This window comes from Diabrotica virgifera, chromosome 9 (assembly GCF_917563875.1).
Source record: "Diabrotica virgifera virgifera chromosome 9, PGI_DIABVI_V3a".
NCBI classification, from domain to species: Eukaryota; Metazoa; Arthropoda; class Insecta; order Coleoptera; family Chrysomelidae; genus Diabrotica; species Diabrotica virgifera.
The window spans coordinates 153,284,961-153,308,204 of NC_065451.1; the positions used below are offsets into that span (position 1 = coordinate 153,284,961).

The 23,244-nt window shown below is 31.8% G+C and overlaps 1 protein-coding gene across 1 annotated transcript in view; it reads left to right on the forward strand.

Moving 5' to 3' along the window:
* The window catches only part of LOC126892359 (breast cancer type 2 susceptibility protein-like), a 130,111-nt gene that overhangs the window by 18,677 nt on the left and 88,190 nt on the right, over positions 1-23,244 (forward strand). The window contains exons 2-3 of the mRNA XM_050661877.1: positions 6,219-8,688; positions 15,055-15,204. Coding sequence (XP_050517834.1) covers positions 6,219-8,688; positions 15,055-15,204 — 2,620 coding nt within the window. The remainder of the gene's footprint in view (positions 1-6,218; positions 8,689-15,054; positions 15,205-23,244) is intronic.

The window sequence follows — 23,244 nt, forward strand, 5'->3', positions numbered from 1 at the left end:
TATGAAGGAACGAATCTCTTTGTTTTTTTATAAGGTACAAAAATATTTTGTATAGTTTTTTGTTAGATGCATAGTATTTAAGGTATTCTCAAAAATCCGTCCATTTTTCAATGAAAATGGTCAATTTTCAACCACGAATAACTCAAAAGTATTGAGTTTACAAAAAATAATTATAATTCCACGAACATACGCCTGTTTTGGATTACTTCGACAACGAATATTTTACTGTGCAAAATAAGAAGAACGAAAGTAAATTACAAATTACATTGTTGTTTATTGGAATAATTATTAGCGCCATTTACTTTCGTACTTCTTATGTTGCACAGTAAAATATTCGTTGTCGAAGTAATCCAAAACAGGCTTATGTTCGTGGAATGGCCCATAGAACAGTTTTTGCTTAGAATTAGGTTCTCTAGCCTCTTCCGTGGCTATTTTAACCAAAAAATGTTTCACCCCCGAAAAGGGATGGAAACCACCCCCAAGATAAAAGCGCACATCGTCATAGGGTAGACTTTGTTTCTTATGCTATTCCTACTTACTGTGCAAATATCAAGTAGATCGATGTAGTAGGATGGAATTCGGAGCCAAAGACATCATTGACTGCCCTAATTATGTGGTCCAAAGTTTTAGTAGAACGTTTTAGTGCTGCTAGTAAACATTAGAAGATACAACTATAAATTTACTAGATGCAGTTATTTTACTTAAATCTTTAGCAAAAGTAAAAAAAGAAAAATGGTATTTTTTATATTATCGAATTTATTTTTTTAGTAACTACTTCCCAAAACAACATCTTCTTCTTCACGTGCCATCTCCGCGACGGAGGTTGGCAATCATCATGGCTATTCTGATCTTAGATGCTGCTGCTCTAAATAGTTCGGTTGATGTGCATCCGTACCATTCCCTCAAGTTACGCAACCACAAGATTCGTCTCCTTCCTACACTTCTCTTGCCCTGGATTTTCCCCTGTATAATCAACTGAAGTATGTTGTATCTCTCATTACGCCCATTAATCTCTCATTAACATGCCCCAGGTACGGTAGCTTTCGTGTCTAGATGGTTTCCAATATTTCCAGTCTTTTGTTGACTCTTCTCATGACTTCGTTGTTTGTTATATGCTCGGTCCATGATATCTTCAGGATTCTTCTATACACCCACAGTTCAAATGCTTCCAACTTTTTAGTAGTCGATGCGTTAAGAATCCATACTTCTATCCCGTAAAGCAGAGTCGAGAAAATGTAACACCTTGCCAGCCTAACTCTCGAGTCTAATTTCAGTTCTCTTGCACAAAGTACCTTTCCCATTTTATTGAAGTTTGTTCTTGCTTTCTCCATTCGAACTTTGATTTCTTTGGAGTAATCGTTTGTGTGATTAATTATTGTGCCAAGATAGTTGTAGTTTTCTACTTGTTCTAAAGTTTTACCTTTAATTGTCAGGCTTTCATCATTATTTTGGGTCTTTGATTTCTTCATAAATTTAGTTTTCTTGATGTTTATTGATAAATCCATATTCTTCCCCATACTCAACTATCTTGTTCATTAGCTTTTGGAGGTCTTTAAGGTTGTCTGCTATTATGATAGTATCGTCCGCATATCTAATGTTGTTAATTGGCGTTCCATTTACCTTTAGTCCTGCTGTTTCTCCCTCAATAGCTCTTTTCATAAAACAACATAAATATCTGTAAATTTGTAAAAGTAAATGGTTGCTATAAAGGGGCCTACATCTTATGGCCGCCTAGAGCCCCAGGAATCCCATGATGCCTTAAACCGTCACTGATAGTACAGCACTATTCAATCATTTTATGGAGTTTCTGGTTCATGTTATTCAAATATTATTTTTAAGTGTACTTTACTTCAAACGTTTTACGGCCGTTTTTGGTTCAATATGAATTTATTAGGTTATTTTTAACTAGGTATACCTGCACTTTAGTTTATTTTTGTTTCTGTCAGGTAGTACCTAGATATTTCTAGTGTTATATTTGCAGTGTTTGCAGATTAGTTTACACAAAGAAAATAAGCAACAAAACAAGGTATTGCGGCGGAATTTTTAATGTAGGACTATGCCCTAAACCTTGTATGATTACATGAGATTAAATTTTTAAGATAAAACTTTTTTGATTTTTTTTCATTTATGCCTTTACTATAGTTCTACTTCCCTAATATGTTTTTGCTTTTAATTACGCATAAATATTAAATTTTCTAAAGTAAAATTACTTAAAATATATAATATATTTAATTTACTAAATTAAAAATAAAAGAATGTGTGTGTACTTTGTACGCACGTAAGAAGTTATACTTCTACTACATATTATGTGATTTTTAAGACAATACCAAAAATTTAAAAAAATAAAAGAATAAAACGCACACAAACACATTGAAAAATGCCACAAAGAAAAAATTATTTCTGAACGATAATAATTGTTGGCAAAAATTTTAAATACGCATTTTCTGAAAAAAAAAATTATATAACAAATATACTTACAATCATAAAATGCATAAAAAAATAAAAACTTGCATCGGGAATCGAACCCGTGAATTTCGGGGCGCTTTGATTCGTAATCGAAGCCTAGACTCACTCGTCCAATTCCACATTATTTGTCATGTGGAAAAATAGGGTAACTGAACGTTTTACCGTTTGACAGTTGTTTTGAATATAATTAAATTATGTAGTTTAAATTTTGTGGAAGAAAATATTAAAATATAACAAAACAGTAAGAAAACAATATATTAGATGAAGATTGGTAGAACTTTTGTTGGTAATCAAATTAAGTATGTAAATCAAAGCATTACATACCTACTAGATAAATAAATCTACGCCAAAAAATCATAATTTTAAAATAAAAATCGGACCTAATTTGGGATTTCTCTCTAAAATCCCCATTCTTGAGAAAATAAATGTACAGTAGAGCGTCGATTATCCGAACGTCGATCAACCGAACGACCGCTTATTTGAACTATCGACTCCCGCGTCCCGCACTCGAATACCGAGCAAGCGTTAGTAATTGACGCTTAAAATATCTTCAGTTTTCTTCATAGTCCAGGGCCCATCTGTTTTGAGATGGACGTTGAGAGGTGACTCAATTTTTTTTGCAGAAATTGCTTAAAAATAACTCAAATAATAATATTTGAGTTATCCTCCCTCTCAAAAAGGTCCGGAACATTGTTTAAATAATTAAAATGTCAAAAAATGAAGGAAAAATTCGATTTTTTTTTTAGTTTTCTGAATATAACTTTAAAAGTATTCATTTCCCAGAAAAGATGTACTGACGTAAAAGTTGCGTAATTAAATTTCCTACAATATGGAATTAGTTAAAAGTTGAAAAAATAGTCACCCTTGTTTCAAAATAGCAATATTTGCGAAAAAAACCATACAAAAACAAGTATTGGCATTTTACGTTTTTCAACCCGTTCAACCGTTTTCATTTATGCTACACTTATGACCTTCATATTTTACCCAGAAAAACTTATTATACAGTAAAACAACACTGTAAATTTCATTAAGATCGGTTCAATAAATTTTGCAAAATAAATTTTGCAATAAAGCTTTCGCAAAAACAATTCATTTTTTCAAAATGTTACAGGACTGAAAATAAAGCAGATAGCAAGTTCAAATTTTTTTTGCTTATAGAAGTGTACTGTACCTTTCATTTGCAATTTGCAAAATTAAAATCGATTAACTACTACGTCGTCAGAAATTTTTTAAATAAACATTAATTATTGGTGCTACGCGCAGGACAGCGGTGTTCGATTCACATGAAGTTGATTTCCACCAAAATTTCTTCCAATCTTCATCTAATATATTATTTTCCTACTCTATATTTTGTTGTATTTTAATATTTTAATTCCACAAAAATCAAACCAATTTTATTCTTGTTTGTGAAATATTGTTTAAACAATTGTATATGTTTAAGAATAATAAACATTTATTCTCAAGTTAAAATATATGAACAAAGAAAGTTTTTGCTAAAAAAAGTGTTATTTCAAAGGATAGAGTATGTGTTTTTATTTTGCAATAAACAAATTTATTTATTTATATCGAAATGTAATAAAAATTAAAATGTATCAATAATTATCAAAGGTCATTGGAATGCCCAATCACAGCAAACTATCCGGTGTCCTGCGCGCAACACCAATAATTAATGTTTATTTAAAAAAATTCCTGACGCCGTGGTGGTTAATCGATTTTAGTTTTGCAAATTGAGAATGAAAGGTACAGTACATTTCTATAAGCAAAAAAAAATTTCAACTTGCTATCTGCTTTATTTTCAGTCCTGTACCAGTTTGAAAAAATGAATTTTTTTTTGCGAAAGCTGGATTGCAAAATTTATTTTGCAAAATTTATTGAACCGATCTTAATGAAATTTACAGTATTGTTTAATTGTATCATATAGTTTTTCTGGGTGAAATTTGAAGGTCCTAAGTTTAGCATAAATGGTTGAAAAACGTAAAATGCGAATATTTCTTTTTGTATAGTTTTTTCCCAATTATTGCTTGTTTGCAACAAGGGTGACTATTTCTTAAATTTTCAACCAACTCTATATTGTAGGAAATTTAATTACACAACTTTTATGTCAATACAACTTTTCTCGGAAATGAATACTCTTAAAGTTATAATCAAAAACGAAGAAAAAAATCGAATTTTTCCTTCATTTTTTGACATTTTGATTATTTAAACAATGTTCCGGACCTTTTTGATAGGGAGGATAACTCAAATATTATTAATTGAGTTATTTTCAAGCAATTTCTGCAAAAAAATTTGAGTCACCTCTCAACGTCCAAATGTACTAATATTTTTACAGATGCGCCCTGGTCTATCAATATTGTATCCAAAAATAATTATGTTGTTGCAAAGACTGCACTTTTTTGTTTAGTTGCTATTCTTTTTCTCATGATCATCTTTCAGTGCGTCACAGTTTTTCGATTTCTCTCTAACGCATTAAATTGTATGTGACAGAAAAAAAGGCACGTCTGTGAATACTTTGGTAATTATTCTAGTTCGGTGATTATTCTAGTTGTCGATAGATGGCGCCATAATCAAAAAAGTATTATTTATTAAATAAAATAATAATATTATCAATATAATCTGTACAATTTATAAGACTATACAAATGAAAGAAAATACCATTTTATAAATGCAATAGACACAATTGATTTGGTTTAATTCCAAATTGAAAATAAAATTTGACAACTGTCAGATTTAACTAAAATGTCACGTTAGAATAAATGTCATAAATGTGTATTATCACGGACTTACCTTTTTTTCTATAATTTGTGACGCACTGAAAAATGTTCATGAAAAGGAGAATAGTTGTCATTATCAAGATATAAATAAATATGTAGGTATATAAATATGTCTTTTATTCACTTGTGGATAAATATGTGTGACTATAAATATGTATCAATATATTGTAGTTCGATTATCCGAACAAATCGGTTTTCCTAACACCTATGTCTCTCAATTAGTTCGGATAATCGACGCTCTACTGTATTTCAACCTAATCCAAATGTATAATTACAATATGATTATAATAAAAACTACTTACCAAATTAGAATGAGTTTTCCTTGTCCAAAATAGTCCAAAAGTCCAAAAATATAGGTATATGAAAACTATTTAAAAAGGCAGTATAACTATTAACTAACTTTGTTTGTTGTTTCTTTTCACACAAATTTTAAAACGCAACAACCATAAATAATCAAATTACAGCTGTGCCACAGCCGCCATATTGAATAATTTTTGACATGTCATTTGAACATCCAATCAGAACAAAGTTATAATGCGCATGCGCCGGGATCATAGGTTTTAACATATAAAAATTCACCCTCATATCGCCGGTAAAGAAGTATAACTTCAAAAATCTTTTAATACGCGCCCTCTCATGAAAAGTATACTTATTGCATCCCTTAAAATTATTTTTTTTATAATATTTTACATGCAAAATTTAATTATGATAATGTGTGCATTAAATGGTTAGTAATTTAATTGTAATTATTAATTATGTAATTTAAAGGTCTTTCCTTATACTGATGTATATATTTTCTCACTGATGATGGTCTGATAGGACCAAAAGCGTTTTGAATTTTATAGATCCATTTGGATATTTAATAAAAAATTTTAATAAACCATTTTGTACCATTTTACATTTGAAGTGTTTAGTTTAATCGTAAGTTTTTATAACTATAAGTATACAGCCAACTACAATGATTTCTTTTTTAAATTTTAGATATTACCAATTTTGAAAATATGCTGGGACAGAACAACTCTTGTATCATTGATACTAAATTTGGAGGATTTTCAAGTGCTGCTGGCAAGAAGATCGTAATATCAACTAATTCTTTGAGTAAAGCAAAATCTTTGTTTGATAATATTGATAGTGATCTTAATACCAATTACAGTAATTCAAAAGAAATAAGAAATACTACTTTAGGAGATAGAGGTCTAAATTTGCAGATGCACTGTCATATTGGAAATATATCTTCAACTAAAAACATCTGCACTTCTGAAAGGAGGGTGAACATGAACTTTACTTCACAAAACAAGACATCAGTGCTAAGCAAAAATGACCAGAAAGCCTGTAGCAGTGTAAAAGATAAGTTGAAATACTTTGATAACCTAATAGAAGCAGATGAAAATGTATCAGAAGTACACGATAATAATGAAAATCATTTTGGTTCAGTTTCATCTGCCACAACGCTTGGAGGATTTTCAAATGCAGCTGGCAAACAAATTTTGGTATCGGCTGATTCACTAAGTAAAGTTAAATCGTTGTTTGATAATATTGATAGTGATCTTAATACCAATTATAGAGCTTCCAAAGAAGTAAGAAATAATACTTTAGGAGATAAAAGTCTAAATTTGCAGATGTACTGTGATATTTCAAGTAGATCTTCAACTAAAAACATCTGCACTTCTGAAACGAAGGTGAACATGAACTTCGATTCACAAAACAAGATATCAATGCTAAGCAAAAATGACCAGAAAGCCTGTAGCAGTGTAAAAGATAAGTTGAAATACTTTGATAACCTAATAGGAGCAGATGAAAATGTAACTGAAGAACTCACTGATAATAAAAATCAGTATGGAGGATTTTCAAACGCAGCTAAAACATTTGAAGGATTTTCAAACGCAGCTGGTAAACAAATTTCGGTATCAGCTGATTCTTTAAATAAAGTTAAATCTTTGTTTGATAATATTGATAATGATTTTAATCTCAATAATTCTGATTTAAAAGAAACACAAGAAACAAAACGTTTAGGTGATAAAAGAAGCAACTCACAAAGATTTAGTTACATAAAAAATGTTTCTGTACCAAATAGCCACACCATTGAAGGACCAAAAATGAATTCAGATTCTTCGTCATCAACATTAGTTACTAAAGATTATCAAAAGGCAAGTATTACTGCAAAACAAGATGTTAAAAAGTTTGATCACTTAGAAGAAGAGCTATCAAAACCTACTGAAAATGCACTAGATGGAACTACAAGTGAAAATTTGAACTTGGGTAATTATAAAAATAGTTTTACCTCAGCTTCAATTACAAATAATAATGCCTTTGGCGGGTTTTGTAAAGCGTCAGGAAAAGAGTTAATAGTAACTTCTAATGCTTTATCGAAAGCGAAAGCTTTATTTGAGGATATGGATATTGATCCAAATCTGAATTTGGTAAAGACAGTAAAACCTTTAAGTGAACAAAATACTGGTCTTTTAAATCATGAAACTAAGACCATTTATCATAATAAAATACTTAAAATTAGTGGTGCTCAAGAAAATAATCCATTGCAACCAAAACACAATGACCAAAGTATGTCTGAAGTTCAGAGTAATAAGGGAAATGCTTCTGTAAAAGATAAACTTAAGTACTTTGATCAACTGATAGGAGATGACTTAGATTTTGTTCCAAAAACTGATTCAAAACTTCCCAATTTAGTCAACAAGCACAGTACTACCAAACCACCAACTGTAGTTAAACAAAAATTAGAGTTTTTTGATAATTTACTTGGAAAGGATGATCTGCCTCTTAAAAATAACTCATCTTCTAATAAAAATCCACAAAATGTTGTAAGTTTCTCTAGTACATCTGGACTCTTACAACTGTCTAACGTTCCTTTAAAGAAGACCAAAACCAGTTTTGAGGACAGTTCGGAAACAAAATCGAATTCTAGTTTTAAGACTCCCGTAAAAGGTATTAGTAACTCATCAGCCAAAAAAACTAAAAGAAAGTTAGGTGTCTCTTCTTTAAGACAGATTTCCATCCCTGAATCAAAATTGCAGAAGGCTAGATTGATTTTTGATGAAGAATTAACTGGAATATCACCTATCAAACCCTTACCAAACCAAATACAAACCAACAACAGTATTGAGCCCTCACTACAAACCTCCTACACTATTAACAACTCTTGTTCCACTCCTATAAAAAGAAATATTGAATCACATGAGAGTGTTATGGACTTTCAAGAAATTGTTACGAAAGAACCAGGTATTACTGATACAGAAGAGTCTGTTATACAAACTGAATTTAATCTTAAAGAAGATTGCCTTGTTACCTTTACTAGATCCGAGAATAAAGACTTAAATGAAGTTATCCTAGATTTTGGTGCTGAGGCTAGAAAATTGGAACAAAAGTTAATAGTGCTAAACAAAAGGAAAGAAATTCTGGAATCTTTTAGGAAAGATAAAGCAGATTTTGATAAGAGGTAAGTTGTACCTTATTAAAAAAATTGTTGGTGCTACTATTTGTAATTTTGTTTTTCGTTTTTGTTTTAAAATCAGCATTGTTTAGCTGCTCATCTAATTAATTTAGAGAGTGTTACTTGTGTGTCATATCCATGTGTCCATGTCCATATTTCCAACTTTGTAAATATACAGGGTGATTCATTAAGAATGTCCAATCTCTGAGATGTAGATTCTAGACCTCAAAATATTACGATCTAACCCAAATCACTTAAATAAAATGTGGCTCGTTACTGAGTTACATTCACTGGCCCCTCTGGTAGTAGCCAAAAATGTATATTTAACATAATTTAGTAGGGTGTACAGTACCTACACTTTCTGCCAAGTATGATAAGGATATATCAAGTACTTTTAAAGTACTGGATACAAATAGATAATATTTAATCCAAATCACTTAACTAAAATGTGACTCCGTACTGAGTTACAGCATTATTTAAAAAGTGTTTGTACCCAGTCCTTTAAAAGTATTTAAAATATAAATGTACAGATGTACACCCTACTAAATTAAGTTAAATAAACGTTTCTGGCTACTACCAGATGCATACGACAGGAGACAGTGAATGGTTTGCCCTTACCAAATTCTACGCCACTGGCGAGATTGCTGTTTTAGTGCAATATTTCGATTCTCTAATATTTTCTACGTAAATAATATACTCTTCATTCATAATGATAACATTAGTTTTCGACAGTGGCGTACTGATAGATCAGCGGGCCCTGGTTCCAGTTGGGATGCGGGCCCGCCTGCCCAATAAAACCACACATTGTATATCAAAAGTTTTTAATAAACATTGAATATAAATCATCATATATCATAGAATGTATCATACATTTTTTATAAAAACTCAAGCTAATTTCTAGTTCATTTTACTCACGGTTGTTGCTCCAAATTTTAGAGAACTGTTTGGATTGACATGAAATTTGGCATAAACATAGCTAACATGTCAAAGAAAAAAGGTGATATTGTGCCGATGTGTGATTTTGTCCGGGGGGTGAGTTTCTTCCCTTCTCGGGGGTGAAAAAATACACGTTCAAGATAAGTCCGGAATTGGATAAACTAACTAATTCCAAGCAACTTTAGTTCCATAGATTGTTTTCACTAAGTCAATACTTTTTGGCTACCAGTAGGTCAATACTTTTAAAGCCTCGGCTACCAAACTAAGAGTCACGCAGAGAAGAATAAAGCGGTCAATGTTAGGAATAACTCTGCGAGACAAAATCAGAAACGAAGAAATCAGGAGAAGAACAAAGGTGACTGACGTCATCGAGAGGATAGCCAGGTTGAAGTGGAGATGGGCAGGACACGTAGCCAGAATGACAGATGGGCGATGGACGAAGAGGTTATTGGAATGGAGGCCAAGAGAAGACAAGAGAAGCGTCGGTCGACCGCCTACAAGATGGACTGACGACTTAAGAAAGGTAAATAAAAACTGGATGAGGGCGGCGCAGGATAGATGGGGTTGGAAACGAGGGGAGGAGGCCTATGTTCAGCAGTGGACTTTTGAGGTTGGATGATGAATACTTTTTGAGTTATTTGCGAGTGAATGTGTTCATTTTTCAACAAAAAAAACTACGTTTCTAGAGGGTTTTTCGGAAATAACTCAAAAAGTTCTGTGTAGACCCAGTAGGAACAGAGTCGTAGGTAATGAAAAATAGGTTCTTATTCGTCAAATTCCAAATCGAATATTTCAACTCATCACACCTTTTTTAAAGTGTTTAAAAAAGCTGAATTTCTGCTTTTCTTTAAAAGTTTCTAGCATCAAACGTAAACAAAGTACGCTCAAAACAAAGTTAGTCATTTTTCTTGGTAAAAAAAATCGTAAAAATCACCACCTAATTAGCATCTCAAATGAAACTAATCATTACCGCTTCACAAGTTACTTGACTTACCTATGTATTGTTTACGTGATCTGTAAGTTTTATCGGTTCAAACTTCTCATTTTTGAAAAAATTGGTCGAGTAAAAATTATTTTTTAATTTGGAAAAAAATTTTTTTTAAATAACTTATAATAACTAAAATAAATTATGAGTGATACCAAAAATCTCAAGTAGTAAAAAAATATGCTATTGTAAATATTTTGGACTTTTTGTTTTCCTGAAGACAAAAATTGGTTAAGGTATGGCTATTCAAAATTTGTATACACTCGTGATAAGTGACTCGTTTAGTCCATTTAACTACAGCCTTTTCAAAAATAAGCACTATGAACCAATGAATCTTACAGATCTTATAAAAAATACATACGTAAAGTAATTTGTGAAGCGGTAACGATTAATTTCATTTCGCATTTTTCAATTTTTTGACCAACATTATTTTGATCGTAACTTACTTACTTTTCATGTTGGAAACTTTTTTAAAAAAGAAAAACAAAGTTTTCTTAAATAATTTAAAAAAAGTTGAAATCAGTCTTCCCGCGAAAATTCCTTGATTTTTTTGTTATTTGGTACTTTTCATGAGCTATAACTCTGCTGCTATATACTGGTCTACAGACTTTATATATACTCCACTTTTTTCACTTTTTTATAAGGTATATTTTTGCTAATAGTATTTTTTTAATAAAATACTTCTTGAGTTATTTGCGAAAAGGCGCCTGAAAATGTGGTTTTTTGTAGAAAAATAAACATTTCACTCGCAATTAACTCGAAAAGTATTGACTTAGTGAAAAACAATATAGAAAACAAGTTGATTAGAAATTAGAATTAGTTAGTTCATCCAATTCAGGACTTATTTTGAACGTATATTTTTTCTCGTTTTTTCTTTGACATTATCAGCTATGTGTATGGCAAATTTTATGCATATCCAAGCCGTTCTTTAATTTTTTTTTGTTTGAAGGTTTTGCAATATTTTACCGTGAGTGAATGGATTATTAGCAGTAAATTAATATTAATCCTATCGTTTTTCCTACTGACATGCCTGATCACTTTACGAAAGCCGTTTTTATAAATAATAAAATTCAAAAATTTTCTACATCTAAATTTCCAGTCATAATAAATTAAAAACCAATATCGGAAAACTACTACGGCTTTTAAAAAATGAACTTTAGAATGAAATTTATATCAAAAAAATAGATTTTCAAATTGCATATTATGATACATTTATTATTAATAAGTTAAATAATTACATACAAATCTCTAGTGAAATAAAACTCTTAAATACACAAATATAAAAAAAGACTTGGATTGGTGAGATTGATATCAAACGACGAGATTTTCTTAAAAATAAATTAGTGTCTATACCTATTTTATCCTTATTATCCTTACCATTTACCACTATATTTATGCAGCGTTATGATGAGGGTGCTATAAATCCAAACAAAAGGACCACCGAACGTCTTGGATTTATTTTTATGACGATATAAAACGGTAGAAAATTTGCATTGAATATCTGTTTCCGAATTTGCAACTTTGCAGTTTTACAACTTCATGCTAATATAAAAAATAGTACAAAAGTGTTTGTGTTAGCACGTGTTTAGGCAGGCAACGGCGGTTATTCTTTAAACAAGAAGTGCTGAGACAAGGGCTTTGTTTAGCAGGTAAAATGAAGGAACCTTACAATAAATAACGTTCTCTGTGTTACTTAATAAATTTGGATTTCAAATTTTTGGATGAATAGGTATTTTTTGTTTTTATTTATAAATACCTACACAAGAATTAAAATTTATTAAGCAGTTACATTTCGTAGTGTGTACTTGTGTAGTTCAAAATGTCCCAAACAAATTAGAAACAAAAGAAGCAAAAAAGCGGCTTAAAACGAACCCCTCCGGGGCCCGGGCCCTGGTTCCGCGGAACCATGCTCAGTACGCCACTGGTTTTCGAGATATTTGAAGTTAAAAATGAAAGATTACATTAATCAAAATAGCTGTGTCGTTTCATTTTTAACTTCAAATATCTCGAAAACTAATGGCTATCGTTCCGAATAAAGAGTATATTATTTACATAGAAACTATTGGAGAATCGAAATATTGTGCTAAAATAGCAATTCAATCAGTGGCTTAGAATTTGAGAAGGTAAAACCATTCACTATCCCCTGTCGTACGCCTCTGGTAGTATGTAGTACATATGTCAGACCTGACATACAGTCGGAAAAATGAAAGAATACCCATCAACGATCACATCAATCACTTATTTTGTATTTGCTATCTTTTTCTATAACACACGTTTGTTATTAATAGAAAAAGACAACAAATACAAAATAAGCGGTGCCGCCCAAAATCCCGACAGCCAAAATCCCGACAGCCAAAATCCCGACAGCCAAAATCCCGACGGCCAAAACACCGACAGGCCAGAATCCCTACATGCAACAATCCTCGCATAATTAAAAATTCCGACTTTTGTTAATACTTTTAATACAAAATACTTTTGTTTAGTAACAAAAAATAAAAAACAAGAAATAAATTTAATTATATGTTAAAAAGAAACTTATCAAACCTGTCGGGATTTTGGCTGTCGGGATTTTGGGGTAGACCCCAAAATAAGTAATTGATGTGATCGTTCATGGGTATTCTTTCATTTTTCCAACTGTACTTTATTTGGAACCATAGACCTTTACTCTTACTCATCTTCATCAATCACATTATCCTCTTTATTACTGCTTGAATCTGACAAGTTGCTTGCAGAGTCTTCAAAATTAGATTGAATGTCACGATTTTCATCTTTTTTTTTGTCTTTTTAATCTTAGACTTCTAGAGTCTCCTCACTGTTACATAATTTCCAACTATGTGCAAGCAGATTATTTTAACTGCTCTTTGAAATGTTTAGTGGTTTTTTTATTGTGAATCCAGCTGAAAGTATTGAATGGTCTTTATGTGACGGTTGGCATAGCAGGAGATCCAGGAATTCTTATTGTCTCATCAACAATTTTAAATGTACCAAAGCCCTCCACTATAGAATTGGGGTTACTTTCTTGTTTGCAACACTACTCCAGATCCCCACATCCCTGCATCCCCTAAAACTTATCTATCTCTATAATCCGTTAAATTTTCAAGACTTTTCATCATCATCGTTAATGGCGTTACAACTCTTCGTGGGTCTTTGCTGCATTTACTATTGTCTTCCATGTTTGTCGGTCCTGTGCCACTATTTCCATTCTCACTCCCATTTTCTCTAGAACCTCTCTGACTACATCTTTCCACCATTTTCTAGGCTGTCCTACGACCGTCTCCCATCTGGTTTTTCCTAAAACACATTATTTATAAGTTGATTTTCGTTACTGCATATCAGATGTCCTGTCCATCTTAGTCTATTCGCCCTTTCTCATATATCTCATTCAATTTTCTTTTCTGCAGAGAGACTCTCTCCTTGTTGTGTCTGCGCCTCCATTCGTTGGTCACGCTATCTCTGTAAGGGCTGAATATCACTCGAATTATTTTACATTTCCACCATCAATTTATTTACATCTCTTTTGGTTAGCGTCCATGTTTCGATTTCCTATGCGAATGCTGATTTGACCCCATTAGATGTTGCATTGCAAAGAAAGATCTGTTTCCCGACATTAATTCGCATTTCAACTTCTCTTTCTACTTTGTTGTCATCATTGATTGTGGCTCCTAGATATTTAAATTCTTTAACCATTTTGAAGTTGATAGGTTATTGTAGCATTTTACCTTATTTGCCGTCGTTCTTGTTTTGAAACGATCATGTATTGTGTTTTGTCTTCATTTACTTTTAAGACAGATATTTACTGCAGCTTTAAAGCTCGAGAAAATATCCTTAACTTCTAATGTTGATTGTGCTACTGTATCTACGTCATAAGCAAAGGCGAATACGATCTTTTCTCCCGGAGCAACCGTATCTGTTTGCAAATTATTATTCTTGCTAAAACCTATTAGTTTTTCAATATTTTTATTCTTTGAAAGTCATGATGGTCTCCAATCTTAGATCGAAGATGTACTTTGAAGAGGTTTTTGGATGAAAGAGATTTGTCACATCGTATATACTGCACACAGAATTTAGATCAATATTGTTCTGCGTAAATGCAATAAGATATCAGTCCATAGTTTCTGATAGGATTTAGTGCTGTAATCATCAAAACATTGTCAAGGTATTTTTTAATCCAAGATATTTTTAATCATATAAGCGTCGGTGAAAATTATTAGAACTTTTAAATCAACTATTACTTGTCATAAGAAGCTATTTGAAATTATGTTTTTATTTATTTGATGAAACATCATAAAAACCATGTGCTATATTTCAGAAATTTATTTTTATTAATGTTGGAGTGGGGCGGTACTGCACACTGTATATTAGGTATATATAGGTATTTGGAAAATATATAGCTACATTTTTTTGTGCTATAATATGTAGAATCCTAATAAGTTTCTGTTTTTTGTGTCTAGGCCTAAAATTGGAACGTTGTCCAAATCGAAAAGTCAAAGTAACAGAATATTATTGAGTTCTTTTGTGGAAGGATTTCAACCAGGAGCCAGTTGTGACAGTAACTTTAATTGCATTACACCTCAAAATGCTGCAGACATTCATTTCAAAGAGTAAGTTTTTAATGAAATAATATATTCATTAACATCATCATCATGGGTTTTTGCGTATCTTTCATTTTGCATATGTTATCATATTGTTTAATCACGCACAGGAGATAGATAATTGCACAGAAATAGTTGAACTACATGACGCCACCACATTCTTACGAAGGAGAAAAGATAGAGGACGGGGAGGAAGATATGATCTGAGTTCACGATATTTAGGCTTTAGGATCTTTCTCATTTTTCTTCTGACCTAAAATGTTCATACCATGTCTCAATTTTTAATGTTTGATATTTCATATTCCAATTTACTATTCTAACTGGGAAATAGGCCAAAATTTAACTTGAAATATTATTTTATTGATGTTTCAACTTCCACCTGGGGCGTCATTATCAAAATACAAAATATTACTAAATTAAACAAAAATGTTGTTGCTTAGGAGCAAAAACTCATTCATATCGGCAATTCAAACATATATTATACATTTTAAAGTAGAAGACTTTAAAATGATATTGCCAATATTTATGAGTTGCGTTCCTGGGACGACTTCCTCTTTCAGTATGCGTAACCATAAAAAAGGAAGTCAATAGAAAGAAAATACCACGATTAGTAAGTCAATAACATATCGAGGATCTCTCTCTCTCTTGTCGTTTCCCCATTACTGAGGATCGTGATTTCTTCCAATATTCCTAATAATTTTTTTCCATTGGTCTCTATCATCAGCTGCTCTAAGAGCTTCGAAGAATGAGTTTCCAGCTGAATTCTTAATTTGGTCGGACCATCTAGTTGGTGATCGTCCTCTTGATCTTCTGCCCGGAACGTTTCCAGAAACAATTAATATCTCCAAACTATCGTCATATCTGCGAATCACGTGACCAAAAAATTGCGGAATTCGCTGCAGACATATTGTGGACAGCCTTTTTTAATCTCGAGTTGGTTTAGAATGGAAACGTTTGTCCTATGAGCTGTCCAAAGTATGCGCAGCATTCTTCTCCAGCATTACATCTCATAGTCCATTCTTTGACGGTTTTTGCGGTAAATTTTAAAGAACCGCTTGGATTGACTTGAAATTTGGCATACGCATAGCTTACATGTCAAAGAAAAAAAAGTGATATTGTGCCGATGTGTGCTTTTGCTCTGGGGGTGGGTACCACCCCCTCTGGTGGGTGGAAATATTTAACCTCGAAATAACCTCGGAAATTGATAGATATTTTAATTCTGAGTAAAAAATCTTATATACGACTTTTTCGGTAAATTGATATTTAGCAAGTTATTCACGATCGAAATTGATGATTTCCTACATGAAAAATGCATGTTTTTGAGTGGATTTTCAAAAATATCTCTAAAATTATGCATTCTTACGAAAAAGTCATTATAATCAAAAAGAAACCTATTAAATTAGTGAATGGATTGGTGTTCTTTAAATTATTATAGCAATAACACAACCTAAGTTACAGCCTACTTAAAGTCGGGGTTTTTTCGAATTAACCTTGAATCAAACATTTTATCATTAAATAACGCAAGAAATAGAGATTTTTAGAAAAAAATTATGGAGACATCTTTTAAATATTTTACTAATACCTTTAAAAGGTGCTATGATAAAAGTGATTTGGATAAAAAATGGCTGAGTTATTACAAAAACAAAACGATTATGTCGTTGAAAAATCAAAAGAATAATAACTTAAATTGGTGAATTTCCCACAAAAATAAAAATTAACATTATTCCATACACAATTAGGTTTATTTATAGCCTGACTACGCGTTCTGATATTTTAACCAGTTTAAAGTGCTTAGGTTTGAAAAAAAATTTCAGTTTATTATTAAATTATTTTTTAATATTTTATAAATTGTAACTATTTAGAATGGGAAATAAGCCACAATATTATTAAAAAATGATTTTTATTAACATTCTAAATAGTTACAATTGTAAAAATGCCACAAGAAAATAGCTTCAGAACAACATTTTATAAATGTTTTCCATTTTTCCAAAATTACTTGAAAACTAGAAGAAATCTGAAAAATATATATTAATACTAAGATGTAGTATTTTTTATACTAAAACTTATTCAGTTTTATTCAATGTCTCTATGGTAAACACTGAGTGAGATATTTATATTTTAAGTTTGCACGTAAGTGTGAAAAGCAGTTTTCTAAGATCTTTGAATCGCATGTTTTAAAAATCAAAGACCTCCAGAAAGTCCAGCTTCTCAATACTTTTAGCACCTACAATTCTCCACAAAAGTAGCTTTGGAACAATGGAATATCTTGAAAATTACAGAAGTTATTGTTAAAAATCCATATTGAAACTTATGTCGAATACTTTTTAAGCGTTGATATAAGTAGTATTTTATTTTTTTTTTCATGAAAAAGGCGCATCGTATTAAAAAAAAGGGAAGATATATTTTCTGTCATAAATTAAATAAGTAACTCAAAAATACTTTTTAATTTGAAATACCTCAGTGGCGTACTATTTTTTTTTAATTCAGACTAGTACCCGTATGCGCGCCAATGGTGAATATAAAATTCTTAATAGTAAGTCTGTAAATAAATGCGTAATAACTACCTCTTAAAACCCACCAAATTTCATTTGCATATCTCAACCGGTTTTAGAGCAATCAATAAATCTTCACTTTGTAAGAGAAATCTCATCTCAACACCCCGTATCTTGGAACTTCATTAGCTACGACTCTGGTTCTACTAGGTCTCCAAACTTCATACATACACAGATTTTTTCAGTTTTTCGTAATCTATATTTCTGCTCGGAATATTTTTTCGATAAAATACTTTTTCAGTTATTTGCGAAAAACCGTCTATAGTGTAGGAAACAAAGGTCGAACCTTGCAAAATGGACACAAGTCCGGTTTTATTTTTTTTCTGGTATATTAAGGGGTGCTTATTATAAGACTAACTTTTTCTGAAAAAATTTCGCCCCGGAACCCCCATTTTCACCCCTTTAAAGGGGGTAATTTGTGGTTTTTGCGGAACGTAGCCCTTCCTGTACCTTTTACAAAAAATTTCTTTTATAGAAATATGAAGAGGACTATATTTTCTACAATTTATTTCTCGACAGCATCTGTCTATCATCCACCGTTTAGCGGGGGTGGCGCCCCAAAGTTGACAAGTTTTTAAAAAATATGTTTTTAAAAAATATATATTTTTCCCTAACTGTAACGGAAATTAAGAAGAAATTTTACGGCAATTATTCACAAATAATTGATTGATTTTTTGGCATAGGTTTCACTTAAGGGCAATTGCCCTTTTTTTAATTACAGGGTGTTACATTTTAAAAAACCTCTTTTTATACCATCTGAACCGTTTATGCTAGAGTAAAAAGACTTTCAGCGATTACCCATATAATGGTGCTATTTACAAATTTGTATAATGCACCCCAATTTTTTTCCCGGAACCACCCAAAAAAAAATAAGAATTAATAAATAAAGTGATTTTCTTGGAATCCTTCACACACAATGCCCTTTATTAATATGCTTCATATGTCATTTTGTGCACGTTATTATTACCCATGCATGGACACCAAAAGCAATTTCCTAGTGTAACCCCTGTAGTCAAAAAAAAATAAATAAAAAGGAGGGTTGAAATTTTTTTTTTTGTTTTTTGCTTTTTGATCCATATGGGCATATGCTTCAGCAATAGTGCTTTTGAAAAATATATATGGTTATTGCAACATCCCTGCGGAAACCACCCTTTTCCTTGAAAATATACTGCAGAACCTACCCCTATCCCTTGGCGAGTATGTTTTTACGATTTTCTCATTACCTATGCATTCTTTTTAAACAAAACTTATACAAGGTTATAGACCACTATTTACTCTAAAAATTAGGTCCTATTCATTTTTTTCGTATAAGCAACCGTTACGGCACAGTGGCGCCGTAAACCTCATATATGCTTTGGCGGCCTCCAGTTTTTGTTTTTTTTTTTCTCGTCATCTGTTCGTTTTATTGATAAAGTACTTATGTAAAATAAAACAACACAGTGTAACCTACAAATTATGACTTATGCACATTTTACAATCTTTGCGCCCCAAAGCCACAGTGGTGGCCCAAAATCAATTTTTGCATATTTTCGCCACCTACACGCATTTTATTGCATTAATGCTACCTTAATAGCACAATATTTACCCTTAGGTGGTCGCTAATCAGTGTCGGATCCAGGGAGGGGTGATGGGGGTGATCACCTCCCCCTCCTCTCAAACCAAGTGATATTATATTCAAGGATTATAAAAATATTCTTTTATTTTTATAGAAATTTAGCAAATTGGCACCCCCCTCTTAACGATGCTGGATCCTCCACTGTCACTAAAGCATAAAAAGTACGCCATTCTTATAAAAATAATAATATAATATAAGTATTTCTATAAAAATAAATTAATATTTTTATAATCTTTGAATATAATATCACTTGGTTTGAGAGGGGGAGGTGAATACCCCCATCTTTCCTTTCTGGATCCGCCACTGCTTAGCGACCACTTAAGGGTAAATAGTGTGCTATTAAGGTAGCATTAATGCAATAAAATACGTGTAGGTGGCGAAAATATGCAAAAATTGATTTTGGGCCCCCACTGTGGCTTTGGGGCGCAAAGATTGTAAAATATGCATAGGTCATAATTTGTAGGTTACACTGTGTTGTTTTATTTTATATAAGTACTTTATCAGTAAAACGAACAGATGACGAAAAAAAAGAACAAAAACTGGAGCCCTCCAAAGCATATATGAGGTTTACGGCGCCACTGTGCCGTAACGGTTGCTTATACGAAAAAAATGAATAGGGCCTAATTTTTAGAGTAAATAGTGATCTTTAACCTTGTATAAGTTTTGTTTAAAAAGAATGCATAGGTAATGAGGAAATCGTAAAAACATACTCGCCAAGGGATAGGGGTAGGTTCTGCAGTATATTTTCAAGGAAAAGGGTGGTTTCCGCAGGGATGTTGCAATAACCATATATATTTTTCAAAAGCACTATTGATGAAGCATATGCCCATATGGATCAAAAAGCAAAAAACAAAAAAAAAATTTCAACCCTCCATTTTATTTATTTTTTTTTTTTTTGACTACAGGGGTTACACTAGGAAATTGCTTTTGGTGTCCATGCATGGGTAATAATAACGTGCACAAAATGACATATGAAGCATATTAATAAAGGGCATTGTGTGTGAAGGATTCCAAGAAAATCACTTTATTTATTAATTCTTCTTTAATTTGGGGTGGTTCCGGGGAAAAAATGGGGGTGCATTATACAAATTTGTAAATAGCACCAGTACATGGGTAATCGCTGAAAGTCTTTTTACTGTAGCAGAAGCAGTTCAGATGGTATAAAAAGGGGTTTTTTAAAATGTAACACCCTGTAATTAAAAATAGGGCAATTGGCCTTAAGTGAAACCTCTACCAAAAAATGAGCCACTTATTTGTAAATAATTGCCGCAGGATTTCTTCTTAATTTCCTTTACAGTTAGAGAAAAATATATATTTTTTAAAAACATCTTTTTTAAAAACTTGTCAAATTTGGGGCGCCACCCCCGATAAACGGTGGATGATAGACATATGCTGTCGGGAACTAAATCGTAGAAAATATAGTCCTCTTCACATTTGTATAAAAGAAATTTTTTGTAAATGATACATGAAGGGCTACGTTCCGCAAAAACCACAAATTATCCCTTTTAAAGGGGTGAAAAGGGGGGTTCCGGGGCGAAATTTTTTCAGAAAAAGTTAGTCTTATAATAAGCACCCCTTGATATAACGGAAAAAAAATAAAACCGGACTTGTGTCCATTTTGCAAGGTTCAACCTCTGTTTCCTACACTATCTAACAACGTGATTTTTTTGTTGAAAAATGAACATATTCACTCGCAAATAACTCGAAAAGTTTTGACTTAGTGAAAAAACTTTATAGAACAAAAGTTGCTTAGAATTAATCAGTTTATCCATTTCCGGACTTATTTTGGACCTCTATTTTTTCACCCCCGAGAAGGGGCGAAACTCACCCCCAGGGCAAAAGTACACATCGGTACTATATCACTTTTTTTCCTTAACTTATTAGCTATGTGAATGCTAAATCTCATGTCAACCCAAGCGGTTGTTTAAAATACACAGGTTTTGCAATATTTTACCGTGAGTGAATGATCTAATAAATCTATTTGTAGGGGTAATTTATAAGGGTTAAAAATATTAAATACTTAAAAAACTAAATTGCAAACATAAAATAAAATTTAGATCACTACAAAATACATCATTACCTAATTTAAAGTTACCAAATATTTTTATACAAATTCTTATTTAGAGGGTAGTTTTTAAGGGTTTAAAAATAGTTATAAACTATAAAATACATTTCAATATGAGAAACAATCAAATTCCTATATTTAACATACTATTTAACGTACTACACATAATTTAGATTTAAATAACGCTTATATCGGCTGTTTTTAATTTTTGGTAAAAAAGGGTAGTTTTCACCCCTTAAAAATAAAAAGCACACATTGTAGTCATATCACTTTTAGAGATAAGGATAAGATGAGCTTATTTGCAAAATTTCTTCTAAATCGGAGCGGTTCTTTAGAATTTAGAGGTCTTGCAATATTTTACCGTTAACCAACATACTATCAAGGGCATAAATTTTTTGGCGCTCGTGTGCGCGAAGAGTCCAAGTCTCTGCTTGTATAGAAATATTGAGAATACAAGAGCATTCACCAGTCTCATCTTGATATTTTGAGAGATAGAACTTTAGTTAGACGACTCATCGCATTTTTTGCCATACCAATACGTCTCCGAACTTCTGCTTCACAATTACAATTGTTGGTTATACTAGACCCGAGATAGGCAAAGGTGTTTACTATTTGGTATTCCTGTAACATGTTAGTCAGTTGAATAGTGTCGGACCTGTCGACCACCATTATTTTTGTCTTAGCTTTATTGATTTTCAGACCAACTTTATTGCTCTCGTACTGAACTCTTCGCAGGGGATCAAACATTTCTTGCTCATTTGGTGCAAGTGTAGTGTCATCAGCAAATCTTAAATTGGAGATTTTCCTACCAGCTACTGTTACTCTACCGGCTATCCTTCTAAAGCCATCCTTATGACATATTCACCATAAATGTTGAATAAGTCAGGTGACAACACGTGTCCCTGTCTAACACCTCTCTCGGTCTTGAATTGGTTTGAGCACTTCTGATTTAGTCTTACAGTTACTATATTGGACTGGTACAGATTTTTAATACGTGTCACCAGGTGCATTGGTGTGCCCATTTCTATTAAAATGGACCACAGATTTATCCAGCTTACACAATCAAATGCATTTTGGTACTCAACGAAGCATATAATCATAGGATACATATCGAGGATAGTACATACATAATTTATATTTTAATATTATTTATATACCCATGTATTATTAATATTATTTATAATTTAAAATAACATACATATAAAATCACAGTTGGTGTTAGTTTTGAGAGTAAACTGAATATAAGACCAAATACTTACAATGTTGGGATAGTATCATGTATCATGAGGTTTTTTCCTATTTTTTTTTCCTCGTGATTTACTATGAAATCACTAACACGAGAATTTTACTGTCACCATTGCATGTGGTTGTCTTTTTAAAGACAAACCACATGTTTTGATTGTTTTGTGATGGATATTCTTGAGTTAAAGTTGATTTCATGTAATCGAGTGAACTATCTTTCAATAAAGTCGTCGCAGGAACGCAACTCATAAATATTGGCAATATCATTTTAAAGTTTTCTACTTGAAAATGTATAATATATGTCTGAATTGCCGATATGAATGAGTCAGATTAAATTAAATTATTAGAAGATATTTTTTTTACTGACCTACAACATTTTTGTTTAATTTAGTAATATTTTGTATTTTGATAACGACGTCCGAGGTGGAAGTCGAAACGTCAATAAAATCATTTTTAAGTTAAATTGTGACCTATTTCCCATTTACGTAGAATAATAAATTACCATTTTATATTATTTAATAAATTACCATAAATAATTATCATTTGTATGAATATTTCTTCTGATAGCAGGCTGT